The sequence below is a fragment of the Pogona vitticeps genome, chromosome 3 (genome assembly GCF_051106095.1).
Source record: "Pogona vitticeps strain Pit_001003342236 chromosome 3, PviZW2.1, whole genome shotgun sequence".
NCBI lineage: Eukaryota > Metazoa > Chordata > Lepidosauria > Squamata > Agamidae > Pogona > Pogona vitticeps.
The window spans coordinates 230,725,829-230,746,647 of record NC_135785.1 but is presented as its reverse complement, the minus strand read 5'-3'; the positions used below and the strand labels follow the sequence as shown (position 1 = coordinate 230,746,647).

Sequence of the window (20,819 nt, the reverse complement as noted above, 5' to 3'; positions counted from 1 at the left end):
GAGTCTTCTGATAAGTAATACACCCCTGAACAGCTAACTGACTGGCTAGAATTACAGCCAATTATATTATACAGAAAGCAAATTCCTCTTCAATATGACCGCTATCAGGTGTCCTGCTTCTGTGCACATAGAGTTGGGTGCCACGGTAGGTGGAAATTCTTCTGCAAATGTTTCTCTTCTTTTTATGTCCTATAGCATCCAACTGACTCAACATCCAAGCCAGACTTTCAAGATATGCAGAGACTAGTAATGTCATTCTTTCTTTGCTGTTAAAACGACAGCCTTAAATCTTGTTCTGTTTGGGATCTTACAGGGCGTTGATCTTCTGCTGCCTTTTGTCTTTTAAAATGAATGGGAGGCTACGGATGCCCAAGTGGAATCAGTTGATCTAGGAAAAGCACTCTCCAGTTGTGCTTCCATGCTGCTGGGGATGGTTCCTGGCAAAGAAGTGGAAGCAGAGGAGGAGGTGGGAGGAGGTAGCACGATGTTACTTCGCAGGAAGGTTCCTGGAGGGCTGCTGGTTGCATCACTCCCAACGCTGGCAATGGCATTGTTATTGACTGTCCAGAGGCACGGGTAGTGTCTGCAACAGAGCAGTGCCAAAATATAGCAGCTGAAATTTGCAGTGCTAAGGGTGCTGTGTAAGAAAGCAACACTGAATCTGAAATGATTGGATCACCATTACATTTCTCACACATGGATGGATATAGAAAGAAAGAGCAAGAAAAAATTGGGGAGCAATGAGGAATTCTTACAACGCTTAGGCTCTGGAGGGAGCTTGCTTTAACAAATGGTGGGAGTGTGTGTTTAGTCATGTTCTCTTTGTAACAAATTTGCCCATCCCTCCTTATTCCAAATTGGCATTCCAGCAAGCCACTGTATCCCACTTATAATGCTTTGGAAATAAGTCTCCATCAGGATATAATATTTTGGTGGAACTGTAAATTAGAACTATGATATCCCATCTTACTAACCAAGAGGACCACTACCATTTTTTTAAAATTAGGGAGACCATTTTAACTCAAGAATACCTCTGGAACAGCACTATTCCCTAATGAAGGAGTGAAACCTTTGTGGCCCATAAGGCCATTTTGGTGGTCCCTGGAATTCCCACAGGGGAAAAATAAAGCTAGGATTCAAAACTTAAACAAAACTATGAACCACATATCTGGAGCAGACAATTCCCTTCTAAAACAAGATACTTCACTTGAGACAGAAATCAGCTTTAAGAACAGGTGTGTGTTGTTCTTTAAATTGGAAATATTTTCCAATCATGTTCTGCCTCATTTTAATACATTGCAATAACCTCCACAGGATCCTGGACCTGAAAAAAGTGACCTGTGGAATCCTGGGGCCTGTCCACACCTATTCAAATGAAATGCCCTTTCCATAATACTGAGACAGGGCCCTGCCAGAAGGTCAATATGATGCTACATCCCCATATGTGGTACTGGACTAATCTGTTGTGGAAAGAATACGCATATGGATGCATATGTGCACATATTCAAGTTGCTCACCCACATTTATGTAAACCCCCACCACACCCAGAGAACTAGATTCTTGAAACTGAGTAATTGTTTTCAGCAAATCTTTAGCACAAGCCCTAAACGGCTTGGGCCCTGAATACCTGAAGGACCGCCTCCTTCCATATGAGCCTACCCGGCAGTTAAGATCTAGCCGGGGGGCCCTTTTGAAAGAGCCATCCCTCGAGGAGGTAAGAGGGATGGTTTGTAGACAAAGGGCCTTTTCGGCAGCTGCCCCCAGACTATGGAGTGCCCTCCCGACTCAGATTCATCTGGCGCCGACACTGATGACATTTCGGCGCCAGGTCAAAACCTTCCTGTTCCAGAAGAAGGCTTTTAACTGAAATAATATTAGCTGTGGGTCCGATGGCAATTTTATATATATATTAATTGTATTTTAATTGTTACATATCTTTATTGTATTTTAAATGCTGTAAGCCGCCCAGAGACCTTTGGGTAGTGTGGGCGGCATATAAATTAAATAAATAAATAAATAAATAAATAAGTAAATAAATAAATAAATAAATAAATAAATAATATTTCTTGTCATCCACTGCCCAGTGATCAGTCCCAATTACTGTACTTAGACAATGGCTGGAGAAATCTCTGCCCTCAAGATATTTTAGATTTCAATTGGACATTGTAGTTCAAAATACCTGGAGGACTAGAGGTGACCAAGTCCTTTTGAAAAGCTAAGCCAAAAAGAAATGATGGAACCTGTTTCAACACTAGACACAGTGGTTGCCTCTAGGTAGAACAGCCAGTTGTGAAACATGACAAAAAATTTACATGATATAAAAGTGCAGTTCCCCTGCTGAAATGGGGAGGGCAGTGAGTCCCATTGACTGAACACCACCCTTAAAACTCGGACTTATATTTTATCTTGGTTCTAAGAAGCATCCAAAGTAACAAATTCTTGAAGCATATATTCAAAAGAACAATGAAAAATGTAGGCCTGCTCAGAATTAAGTGCCACTGAAGTCAGCAGTTCTAGGAAAGCATGCATAAGGTTGCTAGTTTCAGTTATTTCCTCTGGAGGGTACTCTACTGTTTTGCAATAAACATAAGAACGGTTGCACTGGAAGTCTTTTTATTACCTTGAAGTCCAACACAAGATTAAACTAGGCAAGATGCTCAGATTATATTTAGAAGTGGAGCTCCCTTAAGTGGTAAAAGATGTCTCTTTGTCCTAACTTTTCTAACCTTTGTATCTTGCAAGTTAGCATGCTTTGCCTTGTGGTTGGTAATCAAGAGGCAGACATGTGATTAATCTGCAAGATGATTTCTCAGAAACAGATATCTTTCATCGCTTAAGGAAGCTCCACTTCTAAATGTGAGCTCAGTATCTTACTTAGCTTAATATTATGTTTGTTTGTAAAGGATTAAAAGGATTAAAGGTTATTAAGACCTAACACTTGTTTCTCCCCACATTGTCAGTGTTAGGTGATGCCTCATGTGAACAGGCTTTCTCTCCACACTGATCCTTTAAAACCTCGTGCATCTTCTTCTTACAAAATCAGCATCTTTTAAAGGACTGGCTCAAAAAAAGTTTCAAAAAGCATGAAATACTTTAAACATGAATTTCTGTTCTGGATTTCCCCCTCTGATTTTTAAATAACAGATTCCACATTGGAAGCTTTCAGCATGTGCCAGTTTCAACAGAGGCTCACCTCCCTGTTAATCTGCTTTGGGAATCAGCTGTCTTTCACATCAACTATTTTTAAAAAATGCAGAAACCATTTAAATCCTTTAAAGAATAATGTCCCGTAGTGGGGTTTTGTTTTTCTTGTTGTGTACTGACATTGAAAGCTTACAACCCAAGAAGCTCTTTCCACCTGAACTCCAGCCAGGTACAAAGAGAAACAGACAAATTAGAAGAGGATGATTAGCAAAGAACCCAGAAAGGCAGGGTTTTTATTACTTTTTGTCACTGGTGGTACCAATTTAAACCTCGAATTGTCTGGATAATAGGAAAAAAATACCAGCATCATCAGCACATAATTACCGTATTTTTCGCACCATAAGACGCACTTTTTCCCCCCAAAACAGGGGGGTGGAAAGTCTGTGCGTCTTATGGAGTGAAGAAAACAGATTATATTTTTCTGTTTTCTTCTCCTAAAAAATTGGTGTGTCTTATGAAAAGGTGCATCTTATGGAGCGAAAAATACGGTAGGTACATGCAGGAAAACAAATGCTCCAACTGGATGAGCCCTAACAGTTCAACCCTTCTGATGCTTATTGCCACATAAAAGTCCCTTTGCTGGAGGACAAATGTGCTATCAGCTACTAACTGTAAACTGAGCATCTCATCTAGTTTGACCCCTATGTTAAGAGTGTGTATTTTTGTAGATTATTGTGTATCTTGTCAGAACCTATAATGGGTTCAATACAGTAACAAATACATGAAGATTTGAAAAGGAATCACATTTGAGTCACTTTAATTTTGATTAAAGGCCCTGTTATTTATCCTTTTATGTAACAGGACAAGAATCCATAGTCTCCTATTGAGATGTTGGTTCATGCCAATTGTGATCTGGTTCTTCCTTTCCTACCTCAAGCGTCAAGATCATCATCTCATATGCAAGGGGTCCTGATTATTATTCAGACTGATGGGGTGCTGCGATTGACACAACGGTATACTCACGTAGGCCCTGGTGTGGTAGTAGCACTGTTGTGTGGCACAGGAAGCAAGTTGGGATGGTGACTGGAAGGTACGGAAGTCCACCCTTCATGAGCTGGAGACACTTGGAGATCATTGCTAGTGCTGTCTATCAGGTTCACTATAGAAGTGAAAACACAAACAATTCAGCCACTGTAAAGTGTTTGCAGCAAGGTTATAATAATAATAATAATAATAATAATAATAATAATAATAATAATAATAATAATAATAATAATAATAATAATAATAATAATAATAATAATAATAATAATAATAATAATAATGTGCCATCAAGTCAGTTCTAACTCATGGTGTCACTTTTTCAGGTTTTTCCAGGTAGAGAATACTCAGAAGGGGTTTTCCATTCTCTTCTTCAAGGGGCACTCTGGGACTGTACAGCTTGCCCAAGTCTAGACAGGCTGGCTCTATTCCCAGGAGGCAAAGTGGAAGAATTGAATTTTCAGTCTTTGGCTCTGCAGCCAAAATCACTGAGCTATCCCAGAGATATCATATATGCTTTCTTGCATGGTGTTAAGAGAATAAAAGAAAGAATAAGGTAGGAGTGTGGAGAACTTTTGGGCTTCAAATTTGGAAGCACCAGTCAGCATTCCCGACAATAAGAGACAGTGGAAGTTCTTGTCCAAGGTATCTGGAAGGCCAACATTTCCCTAGTCCCCATCTCTATCTTAGGCTGAATGGGCAGCCCTTGTTTAATCATGCAGTCTAGTTTATTCTTTGAAGTCATTCACTGATCACAGATTACCTGCCCTTATTCTGAGATAATGCCTGTACCATTTTCATTACATCAGCATATATAGCTCCAAGGCATTCCCAGAAAAAGAGAATGGTAAACCACTTCTTTGTATTATCTACCTAGGAATTTTGCAAGGAGGTGAAAGGCTGTAGCTCTGCTTTGCCTCTCCAGGTTAACCTGGGCAACTCAGTTTTCTTGCTTCCTGCAGAGTGCCTGCTTTCTGAGGAAATACTTTTATTTATTTATTTATTTATGTATTTATTTATTCATTCATTCATTCATTCATTCATTCATTCATTCATTCATTCATTCCATTTATACCCTGCGTATCTGGTCGATTGTGACCAGATATATATATCTGTTATTGTATTTGTGTTGTAAGCCGCCTAGAGTGGTCACAATTGACCAGATACGCAGGGTATAAATGGAATAAATGAATAAATGAATAAATGAATAAATGAATAAATGAATAAATGAATAAATGAATAAATAAATAAATAAATAAATAAATAAATAAATAAATAAATAAATAAATAGTTTTACACAATTAGAAAAATTCTACAAGATGGAAAGAAGAACAGAATAAATCATAACAGAAAAGAGGGGGAAGAAAATCAGGAACTAGCTGGGGGGGAGGCCTGCCTAAACATCCATGTTTTCAGTTGGTTTTTAAAAATACCCAGCGAGGGAGCTGCGCGAATCTCCAGAGGGAGATTGTTCCAGAGGCGAGGAGCCACCGCCAAGAAGGCCCGGTTTCTTGTGTTTTCCTTCCTGGCCTCCCTCGGTGTCAGGCTCCTCAGCCTCACCTCCTGACTCGCACGAGTGACACAGGTAGAACTTTTAGCTTTCTCGCCTGAAATACTCTTGGACTACAAAACTATTTTCTATAGTTTAGATTATGTAGCTATTTTTCTAGAGATGTCTGGAGAATATTACAGTAAAGAAGGATGTTTCATGCAAATGAAGAATGCATGGGTAGGCTTCATTACTCACTGCTATCTTGATTATCTTTGTTTTTATTTTTAACAGGAAATCTAACCCATTTATTTGCTTCTGGAATTAATAATGGTCATTCTAAAATTGGTCTCCCAATTCTGTTGTGGTCTGATTCACTTGTTATTTCTTCAACAGGATGTATTATGGTATTTAGAGAGGAAACATTTATATATGTATGAATAATTTTTATTGTATTTAATTCTTTTGTAACTCTTTGCTCTTTTGTTTTTTGTTTTTTAAAGGATTTAAAAAGGCATAAACTTGCCTGATGGAGAATGATTTCTGTGCATGTATGAAGCAGGATAGGGAACAGCTCTGTGTCCACGAAGGGTTGAATAGTGTTCACAGCTGTGATGTGCATGTGGGGAAGGCAGAGGAAAAGAGCCACTGTACTGATAGCTGGATGTTCCTGCTGTGCACACAGCATCTGGATTGGAAATCAACCAGCCGCCCACTATGGAGATATGGAGAAAAGAAAGTTAAATGTGAGAAATAATGGCAAATGATCATCCAATACATACACCAAATTATTGACTTGTAAAAAGGAAGTCATTACAAAGTTTTCAAAAGTTAACTTGTTAGCATTCTGAGGACAGAAAGATTTAATGGTGTATTACATTGATTGTTACTTTTCTGTTACTTTTTAGTTCCTTGGGGAAACCCATCTAGAAAAGTAAGAAAAAGGTCTAACATTTAGGCAGGAAATCCCTGCACAATATTCCTACACACAGAGTCCAAATAATGAGAAAAACTAACAATTGCATATTACTGATTACTATAAGTATGCAAATTTATGTTTCTGAGCTACAATTCCCAAAATTCCTCACAGGCTGGGTGGCCAGTGACTATTGGTCAAATAATGCTAGTGGCCATTTTATTGATTCATAAAAGAAACATTATTATGGCCTCATCAACCTCAAAAGTAACATGGGGCAGATAATGTCAGATAATGTCAGTGGGTAAGAGCAAAAGTAAGGAGGAGCAGGTGGGGGGTGCAATCAAGTCAAATCCCTTCTCAGGATTTTCTGGGTAGAGGGTACTCAGAACTAATTTATCATTTTCTTCTTCCAGGGATATGCTGAGGCTGTGCAGCTTGCCCAAGGCTACATAGGCTGGCTCTTCCCCTGGAAGACTCAATTGGAAACTGAACTCCCAATCTGTAGCTCCACTACCAGAAGCAGAAGCCAAACAGTAGTCACCAGAAATGGAGAAGATTTTCCTGATACAAAAAGTTAGTTAATCCACTTGTGCCATATCTGCAACACCTGGTAGTGACTATCCTGGTGATCGTAGTGAGAGATCCTGGATGCGATAACAGATAGGGCACTATAAAGCACTGTTGTTTTCCTAGATGATTCATACTACACAACAGTTCATAGCAATCAAGAGACATCATAAAACTCACAGTGAGAATATGTCATGTGTTGACTTTCAGAGACAATATCTGGAGTATCCTTTTGGTGATTTCTGAAAAAGAATGATACTAAAGTTATGCTGATTCTCATGACACTACTTTCACAAAAATACTTGCCCACCCAGCTGTAAATGGCACTGGGCAACCTTGAGCCAATCAGCCTCACCTACTTCACAGGGTCTTTGTGAAGACAGAACAGAATCAAGACCCTTGTGTTTGGGGAGGAAAGATGAACTGGCCAATTTCACTTTCCCCCTCATTTGAATTTTTAAACTTGAAGGTCTTTCCTTTGAATTAATGAAAGAAATTGCAAATTTTGCTAAATTTGTATCAAAAAGATAGACCAAATAAAATTTTTCAGGTCACATGCAATCAATACAGGTGGGAGAGGTATGAGGGAGAGGTGCCATGGCAGGCAGGTACAGGCTTGGCTATGTGACAGGTATGTAATTATTTTAAAAGTCCATCCTGTCAGGGGAAAAGAGAAAGGGAAGTTGCCAATCCTAATTTGGCACCACAAACAATAGAGGGTCTAAGATAAATTTTTAAAAGAGAAACATTCAATGCCCTGTAGATGAATAGGCAATTCTATCTGTTTAATTTCCATTTTAAAAATATAAAGTTCCTTACATAAAACTTATGAAGAAGGCTGGAAAATATTTCATTTTTTAAATAAATGGTTTTTATTAGTTTTAGAACAAAAACAAACACAAAAATACAAATAATAGTGCTTACTATACACCAGGGGTCTCAAACATGTGGCCCGGGGCCATTTGTGGCCTGCCGGATGATAGTTTATGGCCCCCGCCTTGCCTGACCCCCCCCAAGTGCCCACACATCCTCTGCTGTCAAGAGTCAAAAAAAACCTTGCCTTGCTTGCCGGCTCTCTCCCAAGACAGCACCTCTTGTACCCTCCATCCGGAACTTCTGCTGGCTGGCAGGCTGCAGTTCCAGATGGAGGGTGCAAGAGGCGCTGTCTTGGGGGAGAGCCAGGAAGCGAGGTGCGCTGCCGGCCCTTTTCCTTGATCACCTGAGCCACCGCTGAACGATGCCAGAGAGCGGAGCTTGCTCCCGGCCCATCCTCAAAGAGCGCCTCCAACAGTGCCACCAACAGCAGCTGCCGCCACCGTCTCTTCCAGGGAAGCGGCTCTCTGGCTCTCTTTCCCTCTCGGCACCCTCAGCACCAGCCCTGCTGCTGAGTGCCCCTTTTTGAGGGGGGCCCTCAGAGGAAAGTTGCCATACCTCTGTGTGTGTGCGCGCGTGTGTGTGCGCACTTGTAGGGGCAGCCCCATTTTGTTTAATTTTGTGGATACCGATGGGGGCTTTTCTCCTTTGGCAAGGCGATTCTGTGAGGGTTTTTTAAAAAATTGTCGTGCCCTCCCCCCCCTGGCTAGGCGGTCACCGGCGCTCCCTCCCTTCTCCGCTTCTTCATCCTGCTGCTGCTGGTGGTAATGAAGAAGGAGCCAGAGGGGGTCATGGTCGGTGATGAGGGCTCGCGCGTCCCTCCTCTTCCTTGGAGCCCCAGCCGGGCTTAGGAAACTCCTGGGCGGCTTCCTCTGGCTCTTGCTCTGCTTGGCGGAAAACTGATGTGGCCCACCCTCACCCAGACTCTGCCTCCAGCAGCCCCCCGGTATATTGAGTTTGAGACCCCTGCTCTACACTAAATTCTACCATGCACCCCATACCCACGGGACCCCATTGAACAATATTTTTATTACAAACTTCCTTTCCAAAATTGTATAGAGTGTTATTTAGAGGCTTTCCCCTTTCCTTTCACTAATACAAATTCAACAAATCTAACCCAAATAGCATAAAAACATTTCATATGTTTAAAAAAATCTAATCAAAAGTGATTGTTTCTCTCCCATCCAGTATTTTAGTACAGTATATCAGATCATACAGATACCAATACTGGGGGCTGAAAGACTGTGGTCTGCGCAATCTCATTTCAGCATTGTGGGAAACTCCTGCCCAAGCCTGTTATCTGTCACAGTGAAGAGCAAACTCTCCTGGCAGAGAAGTAGCAGCTGCCAATGGGCAGCTGCTGACCTACTCATTCTGCCTTTTCCCTTAGAGTTAGGGCATAGTTCAAAGACTTTCTCGGGCCAATCCTAGTGGCGATTAGATAACCAGTATCCTATCTGAATTCTTGCAACATAGGATATAACACTTGCTAAGTTAATAAAAGAGTTCTCAAGGCGTTGCCTTTAGGCTCCGCTGGCTCGGACATTCGTTGTCGACACTTCTCTGTTTTCCCTTTGTTCTGTGATCACCCACATCATTCCTTCCTTTGCCCCGTGATCACCTACACAGCATCACAAGTGCAACCTGTACTGTGACAGTTCTTGAGAAGTGAGCTCACCTTTCTTTTGCATCCAGAAAAGCTTTGGCAAAGGGGTTGTATTTGATTTTGAGAGCTGTGATCTGTGTTTAAAAAAAGAAAGAAAGAGAGAAACAAAGAGAAAGACATTAACAAGGTCATTTGAAGTCTAGCGTTTTCCAGAATAAGGTTAAGTGGGTTTTGGTTTTTGCCACAGATAATGAGCTCACATTGCAAACACAGAATCTGCTTAACCATACATTTCTGTGTAAGGGTGGTGGGTGCATAAAATATGCACAGTATAGAGCATGTGGAAAGCGGCAAGCCCCCGGCCCTACTTTTAATATTAGAATCAAGTGAATAGTGGGAAGCTGAAGACAAATAAGAAAAAATACTTCCTCACCCACTGCAGAGATAGACTTTCTACCATAAGATGAAAAAGTAATTAGACAAATTCCTGAAGGGTGACGCTACTGTTGATTGCTTCATAACCTCAGATCATATGCCTTTGGGAACTATTTATTGGTGAACCTAAATGGGTCTCAGAGAAACTATGTCACTTACTTGCTGTTTATGAGCTTCGCAGAAGAATCTTATTGTAAGTCAGGTTCTCTGTATTGAAGCCCACCATCCACCTCCCAAACCAGTAGCATTTATTTCACTGCCGGGAGAAAGGATGTGGTATGCACAAAATTCTTCCTCTACCTTGACTAGTTCTGGCCTCCTATGAATGGCTTTTGCATACAGGGATGAACAGCACACATATTTCAAAAAAGGCACCCACAATTCTAGTAGATGAAAAGACAAGATGGCAGACAGCCACAATAGCCTGATTACCATTTGAGATTCCCTTCTTTGCCTGGTAATAGTATAACAACCCTTTTCAGAGACTGTGCAGTTTGCCCAAGGCCATAAGGCTGATTCTTCTGGCATAAATAGTGGTGAATTGAACTATATGTCATTATAAGTCACTACAATAATCGTTTTTTAAGTAGGGGATTGGAGTAACAAATCCTATCCAAAAAAATGGCACATGGAGAGAATCTTCGTATAAATGGACTATCCTACTGAAATGTCTGGCACTTCATCTCATCCTAATAGGTCAGCCTACAAGTATCCATTTGTTCATTTGTGTACCATCAAGATTTATATTTTATCATTATATAAAATAACCATGGTAATGTACAAACATTTTTTAAAAACTTTTTAAAATATTAATAAAGCAGTGAGGCTAGGTCCACTTTGTGGTGTGTTCCATCAAGGGTTTTTTAAATATATATATATATAATTTATACCCACTTGCCTCTTCATTCTGGTATGCAGTCACTGCTATGAACTGTGTTTCAGGAAAAGAACAATTCTTTACCATCCTGTGTGGCCCTCCTACTCGCACTATATGAACCTGAGGCTCATATTTATGGAGAGAATTCAGCATAATCTGTGGTGAGAAAAAGGGAGAGGGATTAGGTAGAGGTAATGATGCTGTGGAGTCTATTAAAAAGTATGACTAAGCAAAGAATGAGACACAAAGCTTAGAGAAGTTTCATTTCTGAACTACAGCTCTCCCAGTCCCCCCAGTCAGAAGCCCCCAATGGCTGTGCTGGTTGGAAGGCTGGTGAAGGTCTACTCTAAGGAGATAACTTTTCCAAGCTATGAGGTAAATGTACAGTCAGTGACAGGTACAATGTTGGACGTGTGTCCATAAATCATATTCAAATTATTTGTTCTCACTGTCTTAATTTCTGAGCCCTTGAGAACTACTGGGTGCCAATAGATATACCACAGGATTGTCTCACATTCAACTGCACAAAGGACAAAAGCCCCCAGAATTTTATATAGCTTTTCTATAGCTTTTACCATTTTTAAAATGTATACATCTATATTTGGAGAAAACCAGAAGTGCCCTTGTGTGTGGAACGACTTTTGAGCTTGGATTTGGTACCATTCTAAAAGTTCTCAGCTGAAGTTCTGCTCAAATGCATTCTGCCCCTCAGTTCTTGATGTATTATTGCTTGCCTGCACCACTCTTTGCATTTCACGTGATGTATCTGAGAGATCTAATAAAAACAAACAATACCCTAGATATTTGGAATCTGCCCATTCCCAACTCAAAGCAAAGCCGGTCATGTGAGGTGTCCTCTCAGGCAGAAGAAGCAGAGAAATGGCACCATTTTGTGTGAGGAGAGAGGTGTGTACCATGCAGCCTGCTGTACACCCGCTAGACTAGCCTTCAACCTATGTCAGGTGGAAGATGCTATTAGGGACATGTTGAAGAAAGCTTCAGCTTCCGGTTTGCAGTTCGTAAATGGAATGGAAAGATGACTATCTTGATCTTTAACCCATGGAGCAAACTACACTAGACTGGCCTGTCTTGAAAGTATACATTTATTCATAAATTGTATTCTTTATGATAGATAGAAACTGGTGACCAATGGCATAGCATTCTGAGTTTCCTGTGAGTGAATAGTCTTGTACCGAGGATGTAGATCCAGCATTCGAGAGGTCTAGGTTGCATGTTTAGTTTGACAGTGCTCTACTATGTCAAAGCTAAACTATTCGCTATTACAGAGGCCTCTGTAGTTTCACCTTTAAATACAGAATGCACGAAGATATTCCAAATCACGTTGCTAGGCACACAACAAAAAGGCCACAGCTGGCCAGAGTAGATGTAAATCAGATGTATGGTTGAAAATTACTTTTTCTTTTCTTTTCTTTTGGCATGTTAATAGGTTTGTTGGCAGATTTATTCCAATATATGAGCTTTGTGCAAAACAGGTCAAAGGAAATGTGTTACACCACAGTCCCAAGATGCATACATTAAATGAACAAGCCAACAAAGCCAACTTTCCTCTTTGCATTTTTAAGGGTCTCAGAGAGAATGGCACTTACTGCCGGGTACAGGTACATGCTTTTTATTATTATTCCAAAGGCCAGAGATGATTCAATAGAATATTGATAATTATCGTCAAGCAGAAGCAAGCAAGGCAATTATTTCATTTAGGAGAAGCCTTTTATTTGAGTACCTTACTATTGCCAACATTCCACTTATGCACCAAACAGCATGGGGAAGAAAACAAAACCTTAATACCCCAGTCATTTCTCCCCTTCTCTGAAGTCCTGTGTAAAAACCTCAACACAGAAGACGAACTATGGATGGGGGGTGGGGGAGACCCTGATGGTTAAACCACAGCACACTCTGTCTCTCTTAACATCAAGGAGTCCATTAAAATCTGAAAGCTCCAATTAAGACCTGTTTATTCCTGTTTACATTTGGACTCCATGGAATAATTGGCATCTGTGGGTGAAGAGGCCTCTAAGGGCCCACCTAATTGCATAAATGCACCCTTGATATTCCTTGATTGGTAGAAGCTGCTGACTGAAGCCAAAGAGGCATGTACAATACGTGGCACCATACCTGCCCATTGCCATTCAGTTTATTGGTAAGTTTCACTTTGCTAAAAGATACTGCTGCCTTCATCCAATGGGCCCCAAAGTTGGGAGAGTCAGGGTGGATGTAGACACAACTGTGATTTGATGGCTCCGGCTTGCCTGCTGGTACCCATTCTCCATTGACATACTTCCAGCGGTGACTGTCAGTCAGAGCAAAGTCCAGCAGAAAGGAATACATAGCGTTTGGGTCCAAGCCTGAGACACTGATCTTTAGAACAGGGAACATCCGTCTGTAAGCAAAACAGGACATGTAAAATGGATGAGGATAGGATCGTTTTAAAACTAGTAAGTAATCAACTTTATTTACTTATTCAGTTGCTTCTCTAAACAAAGTTCTGCTCTTCCACTGCCTCATTGTGGTGTGGCGCTGACCTAGGCTTCTGAATGTTGTGGTGGTGGAAAGCAATCTCCGGCAGGTCTTATTAAGGTGGCAAGTGTCTGAATAAGGCCTTGGTGGCAGGCTGTCTTCTGAGGACCATCTAGCTAACAACGGAAAGATTGTCAATAAACAGTTGGCTACACAACCTGGTGAAAAAATAGTCATAGCAATTATGAATGCAAATGCTTAGATACAGTTGTTACTCCAAATTAATGTTTAGGAACTTGATGAATCAACACAATGTAAATTCCATTGATACAGTGGGTCTTGCTGTAGATGGGAGAAGAATTGGATTTTTGTGAATGGCACATAAAATAGTTGCAATCTGCATCAGTGAAGGAATTAAAAGTGATGATACGCTCATGGATCTCCAAGGTTTGTAAGATATTCAGTACCTTTGTTACATAAATCAAGGTGCAACATTGTGGTGCTATTTCAAGGCTCCCTGTATTTTCATTGAACTAAGTGGTATCCCATTTCTCTTTCCCACTGAGAGTTTGGTGAACAAGAATGCCACTGGATCAAGGCAACAGTTTATGTATTCACGAAGGCTTTCACAGCCGGGATCTAATGGTTGTTGTGGGTTTTTCGGGCTCTTTGGCTGTGTTCTGAAGGTTGTTCTTCCTAACGTTTCACCAGTCTCTGTGGGCGGCATCTTCAGAGGACAGCACTCGAGCCAGACACCAGAGCACAGAGTGCTGTCCTCTGAAGATGCTGGCCACAGAGACTGGTGAAACGTTAGGAAGAACAACCTTCAGAACATGGTCAAAGAGCCCGAAAAACCCACAACGCAAGAGCTTATCTTCCTAATATAATTGAAAGATGTGTTTAGACATAACAAATGCACTGCTCAATATCAGGGTTGCTTGTTAAGCTCTCTCAAAGAACATATCAGTACATAACAATTATTTGGGAGTCTATATGTGCTTATATAAGCCATTTAGTTCTTGCTATTGTACTTGGTTTGGTTGCTTAGTCTTCCCCTGCTGGCCACCCTTGAGAGATTATACTCCAGTCTGATGTGCTCCTCAGGCAATTGGGCCCCAGCAGCTAGAAAACAGAACACCTTGTAGGATTCTTTCCACTCCTTCCCGTATCAAAAGGGGGTGATCAAGGCAATTCCATCAATGGGAAACAGTTTCCAATTTGTGGCCCCAAAAAGAGGAAGTAGTAATTCCAACAGGTTACAAAAAGGAAAGACTAGGCAGAAAGTAAGACTATTAAATTAGTCCCATTGAAATATGACTTCCTTTAAAAATACATCATCCATTGTAACTAGCAGCGGTTGTTTTGATACCAGGATATACCCAGACACAATTTTAGTATAAGTATCTAGTATAAGTATTGCTACACAGGCCTCATGAACCTAACAAAGGCAATTGTATTTTTTATAATTATATATATTTTATATTGATTTATTTTATGTTGTAAGCAGCCCCGAGTAGACATGGTCTAGAGGGGCGGGGTATAAATTTAATTAATTAATAAATAAAATAAATAGGACTGGGATATTTCGGCTAAGAGAGAAACATTTACAAGTAGTATAGAATTTCCGGTGTAACCTCATACTTTGCCCTTTCACCTTTGATCTAGCAGGTGGCCCAATTCAGGAACGTGGGCAGAAGGAACTAGGTGATGATAGCAGGAACATAAACTCAGCAAACATAAGGAAAAATGGATATTCTTTCCTCCAGACATTGAGGCACATCCCAAGTCATGGGTCAAAGGAAGATGGGGCATCACATATGCTCTACTAATCTATAGGGAACCAATAGATTAGTAGAGTTGGCATTACTATCTAATAAGGGACTGGATCCTGATTTTGGGAAAAGATGACCAATAGAATTGTAGTACCTTACGGCTATTTGTTTGTATTATTATAAAACATGTACTCTGCATTTTTGGAGTCTTCTCTGCTTTTAAGAGAAGTCCTTGCTGACTTCTCTTAAAAGCTGATTTGCTGTTATCAGCAAATTTGGACCTTTGGTCCCGCTGGTGCATTTCACCCGATTCCTTGCTGGAAAAACTTAAAACTCAGGTTTGATCTGTAACAGTATGACTGGGTGATAGTGGAAGGAGACATGAAGGAAAGGAAAGCCATACTACCACCACATAGCATTCTAGGAACAACTTAATTAAGTCTACACTTCCACACACTATCTTTAATTAGGGCTAAATTTCCCTGTTGCAACTAAGTCACATTCCAAATATTAGGAGGCCCAAATGTTTTCAAATATTACTGTATAATAGTTTTTAAAAAATAATGAATGAGTAACAAAAAAAAAGAAATATAATTAACAATGAGTTACTAAATGGATCTCCACAAACTTAATAGTAATAAATTTCAGTGTCTAGATTTATAGCACATTCATAACAAATTTATTTTTAAAAGTAACTTTCCAATTCGTCATCTCACAAAATAAATACTAGCTTTCTTATAAGAATACTTTCCCCTACATCTGAAAAGAAACTGTGATTAATATTATCACTTCCTGCTTGAAATGACACTCCGGAGTGCAATGGGCGAAAACCTGTGGCTTAGAATAGTAAGGGGCAACTATATTGGTGGTTTATCCTGCAGTTTGCATCAGATTTGCCCAAAGGAAATCAAATAAAAAACTGGGAAACAATGTAAAGCTAAGCCTGGGAAGGTGGACGCTTTTTCAATGGAGAAGTGACTCTCTTTTTTCAACCAGTAGAGGGTGGTTTATTTTGCTTCAATTCAGCTGGTATTCCTTTTCTCCTCTTTCAGCTTGATGTGATTGGCTGATTCAGTCAAAGTGGTGGTTGTGGGGGTGTATGTTCCTTTCAATTGTGCAACTGTTGTCTCCAAAAGTTTTTTTTTCTTTTTAAAATGATTTTCAAAGTTAGTGCCGCATCAGGTTAGTGCAATGTCAGTTTGGAAAAAAATAAAAGGCAATGACAGGAAGATGTGGTCCTGGTGGAACTGACCATCTCATTTTGCAGCTTTTTGCCTCTGCCGACTCCTGCAACATGATAATTGTTTGTATTCATCTGGACGGCTACAGCAGTTTTACCCACAGAAACAAGCAGGGGCCTTATCTGAAAATTTTGAATCGAACTGGGTTTATCATATTGCATAGTACCAGAGTAGGCCCAGAGAATCAGTGAGGATTTTATGAATTATTTTCTCCATAAGCTCCATTGATTCAATGGACTTACTCTAGTTGTTACTTACTTTAACACAACTAGAGTAGGCTCATTTGAATCAGTGGAAATCATGGAGGAGTTGACTCACTAAATCCCCATTGATTCAGTGGTTCTACTCCAGTGTGATTTGCTACATCAAGCAACAGGATTTCAGCTAATATATCTTAAGTAAATCTACTTGCAAAAAAGCACCATGCCGTTGCATCAGTAAAACTAGCCTTGTCTTCACACATTATTCTGAAAACATATCAGAGCAGTACAAAAAACCCCAAAAAGACAACAACTGGGGAACAGCAAGGAAGTTAACAGAAAGAAAAAGAAAACATAAGGAGGTACATCACAAATCAACTGCATTGGTATCCAGGAATAAGATTTACAGATGAAAGATCATAATTTCTAAACTGCACCACTCCATTTCCTGCAAATTATCTGCTGGCTCCTGTCCAAATTATTCTTAAAAACTTGCAAGGTACAATATGCCAAATGCTTTCCAGTCAACATGCTGAACTCCCTTTGAAGTAAAATTGGGGAGAGGGAGGTGCCCTAAAATCTATTGGCCAGGATCCTATTGTTGATTTACGCGTGTGTAAGAGAAATTGCTTAAACCTTGGTGGCAAATTGCTCCTCATTAGTGAGGTAGTAGTAGTATTCCTGCTCCTTCCACCTTGGTGCTCTATCTATCTATCTATCTATCTATCTATCTATCTATCTATCTATCTATCTATCTATCTATCTATCTATCTATCTATCTATCTATCTATCTATCTATCTATGTCTGTCTGTCTGTCTGTCTGTCTGTCTAAATTTATACTGCCCATCTGGCTGCCAGGCCACTCTGGGTGGTGTACAAACAAGTGACAACAACATAACAACAAATGTACAATAGCAACCATGAAATTAAGATAAAATAAAATAAAATTGCTTAAAAAGGGGAAACCACTACAAAAAACTAGAAGAGAGAGGACATAATAAAATAATTTCAGTTCCCAAGGTGCCACCAAGCACTTGCCAGCCAGCAATGGGAGCCCTGATAATGGTCCGTTGTTTGTTTGTTTTCGAGGGCAGATTGGCACCATTTTTAAACCACATAATGGCTGGCATTGTGTTTGCAGTGACAGGAGTCACTGCGGAGTCAATCCACTTTTTCCTGGCAATGTAATTTCAGCCATAGAGGCTTTCTGCATCTTTCTGGGTGAAACTTCGCAAAACTGATCATCTTAAGGGGGTCAACTATTCTAGTGAATGGTCACCAAAAAAAGAAAAGAGTTATTGTTGTAAAGAAAGAAATAAACGAAACTGAAAAGCATGTAGAAGAGAAACTGCTTCACTTCTGCATCTGCAGTTTGGTAGAACTAGTCCACTCCAGTTGATTCCCAGTGTGGTGTAGTGGATAGAATGACAGACTAGAACTCTGGAGAACAGAAATCAGTCTTTAGCAATGTGAATCATGAAAAGCTATGGATTGTTCTAAAACAAATGAATGCGCCACAGCATTTGATTATCCCTATATACTCTGGATAAGGGGTTTATTGTTAGGATCAAATATAGAAAAACAGAATGATTCCAGCAAGCAAAAGTATCAAAAAGAATGTGTTTTTAATCCCTGCCTATTGAACTTATATTCAGAGCAGATCATAGAAAAACCTGGATTAGATTCAGGCGAAGGAGTGAAAACTGATCGAAGAAACTTTAGTAATTTTACGTTATACAATTACAATGATTTGAAATGACTACTATGGTACATTAGAGAAGAAAGTGCAGAAGTGACTACAGTTGAACCTTAAGAAGTCAAAAATAATATTTACAGAAGAATTACATGACTTCAATGCTGTTAATGAAGAAAGGGAAACTATTAAATATTTTCTGTACTTGGGTTCAAGTGTCAAAGTAGAGACTGCAGCTGGGGAATCAGAAGACCTGAGCAATGATAGGATGTTTTGGAGATCATTAATTTGTAAGAGCACCATAAGTCAGACCTGACTTGATGGCACATAGTGCTTGAAGCACTATGGGGCGGTATATAAACAGCAGCACATAACGATAACTTCAATATTTGGTTCTCTCTTTTCCCTAATTATAAAGTAATAATAAAATATACTGACCATTGGAACTGATACCTACAGACATGGGAATAATTGAGGGAGAACAGCCTATCATTCTGGCATAGCTTGTGGTAGACATATCCCTTCTCTACACAACTCTTCCTGCTATTATGTAGGAAGCCAGCCCTGTTGAAAATCTGTCCAACCAGGAAGCTAGTGCTCGTGCAGCAGAAATAGCTTGGCATCATCCCAAAGGGGAAGAGATACAAATTTCATCCCAAATATTTGTAAACCAGTCAGTAACCGTTTATGATACACGTGAAATGTATACCCTATTACAAGTGACAAAGGCATATTCAATCATGTGCATGTGTCATAAGAATCTATCATTAATTAGAGTTTCCTATTGCTGGGGTGAGGTGCTCCTAGGACATGTTAACTGATTTTATTTTATGTTATTAATGTTTTGTGCAGGTTTTGTATTTTGCTGTTAATTATGCTGCTAGCCTCCTTTTGGGTTTCGTTATGTATCGAAAAGCAGGATAGAAATTAAATTCAATAACCAAAGCAACTTTTGTACATCTATGTCAGTCATACAGGGCATATGGACATAAGACCAGAAATTTGTCTTGCACATTAAGGCCATCCTAAGAGATAATATTTCCCATGGGGGAAGTTCTGTGCATCTGATAACCTTGAGCATTTTTACCAGGATATACTGCCCAGAATATGATACAGTCTAACTTTCTTAAATTTACTTTGACATTCAACACTCGGCATGGACACATGTACTGCTTTAACAGCCATCAACTGCCTGCACATCTCTCCAACATTTCATAAGCTACTCAATCCCCAGAAACACCGACTTCTTCAAATTGAAAAAGGTAAACTATTTGTACACACACACACACACAGAGAGAGAGAGAGAGAGAGAGAGAGAGAAGGTATTTGGGACCCAATCCACCGGGAAGATATCCAGCACATGCCTCATTGAAATGATGGGGAGCTGTGCCAAACTGATGCTCCACCTGCATACTGTTCCTATTCCTGTCTATGGGGTTTGCACAGGACAATGTCCCCAATAAGTTGTTGGCCGACAGAGTTTTGACTGCAATTCTCTTGAACCTTCAGTCTTTGAAAAGAGAAGAGAACACTCACCGGCCATTCTTGGTGACAATCATCTCATTTGTAACTTCTCTGAACCTCTGCCATAGTGCAGCATCCTCCAAGACAACCTGGAGCTGTTTCTCAGTGGGGTCCCCTTTGTCTCTCCCAGCTTGGAGTTCATTCTCCACCACATTGAGCAACCTGGAGACGGTGCAGTCACTGTGTTTCTTGCAGCCCAAATCAGTCATGGCAACTTTAATGACAGAAACTTCTCAGATGACTTTTGAAAAAAAAAAATGAAAAAAGGAAAGCAAGGAAAGGCAATCAATCAACTGCAAAGAATTAAACCTCAACCAATTAATTAGCCACAGTGGAACAAACACACTCACCTTGCTCTCTTGCCACAGACGTGTTCTTCCCCCCACAATGTCCCAACAAGACGATGACACCTGTATGTCAAGGTTTTAACATGCACACACAACCATTTCCTAATTACCAACTGTCAGGTGGGAGGCTGCCTGATTAGGCAATTGGCTGCCTCCAAAGAAGACTCTTCCATTCAAATCACTAAGCTTTTATCTTTTTTGAGGAGAGTCTAATTATTCCGCTCAAGAACGATATTTCCATTAATGAAAATGGTTTAATGTCTCAATTGAAACAATGAATGCAAAGCAGGTCTGTACAGATGCAAATTCCTGATGAAAGAGGGAGTGATAGACACATGCAAAAGCAACCTGTGGGGAGATGTGGGTTTTTCTTACCCATTTAAAAATGCTCGTTTACCTATGTCCTGCTACATAATTTTCAACAGTATTTCCAATAAACTATAATGGCCTTATGAGAAGAACTTGTGTGAAGTTTCCAGTACTTGAGCCTAATTCATTGCTTCCAGGGGATGAAAAGGAAAAAAAGATAGAATAATATATTTTCTTCATTATTTTATAAAAGTTCTGGTTGCCGCATCTCAAAAAAGACATAGTGGAACTGGAAAAAGTGCAGAA

General features: G+C 40.0%; 1 protein-coding gene across 1 annotated transcript; it reads right to left on the bottom strand.

Annotated features, from left to right (window-relative positions):
• Positions 1–342: 342 nt before the first annotated feature.
• On the bottom strand, positions 343–20,312 carry TBX19 (T-box transcription factor 19). The gene is made up of 8 exons (XM_020784973.3): positions 19,870–20,312; positions 13,085–13,349; positions 10,973–11,107; positions 9,712–9,773; positions 7,341–7,402; positions 6,201–6,389; positions 4,168–4,303; positions 343–583 (listed from the first exon to the last, which is right to left on the bottom strand). The coding sequence occupies exons 1-8, from the start codon at positions 20,064–20,066 to the stop codon at positions 343–345; spliced, it is 1,287 nt and encodes a 428-aa protein (XP_020640632.3). The 5' UTR covers positions 20,067–20,312.
• Between the last annotated feature and the right edge of the window lie 507 nt (positions 20,313–20,819).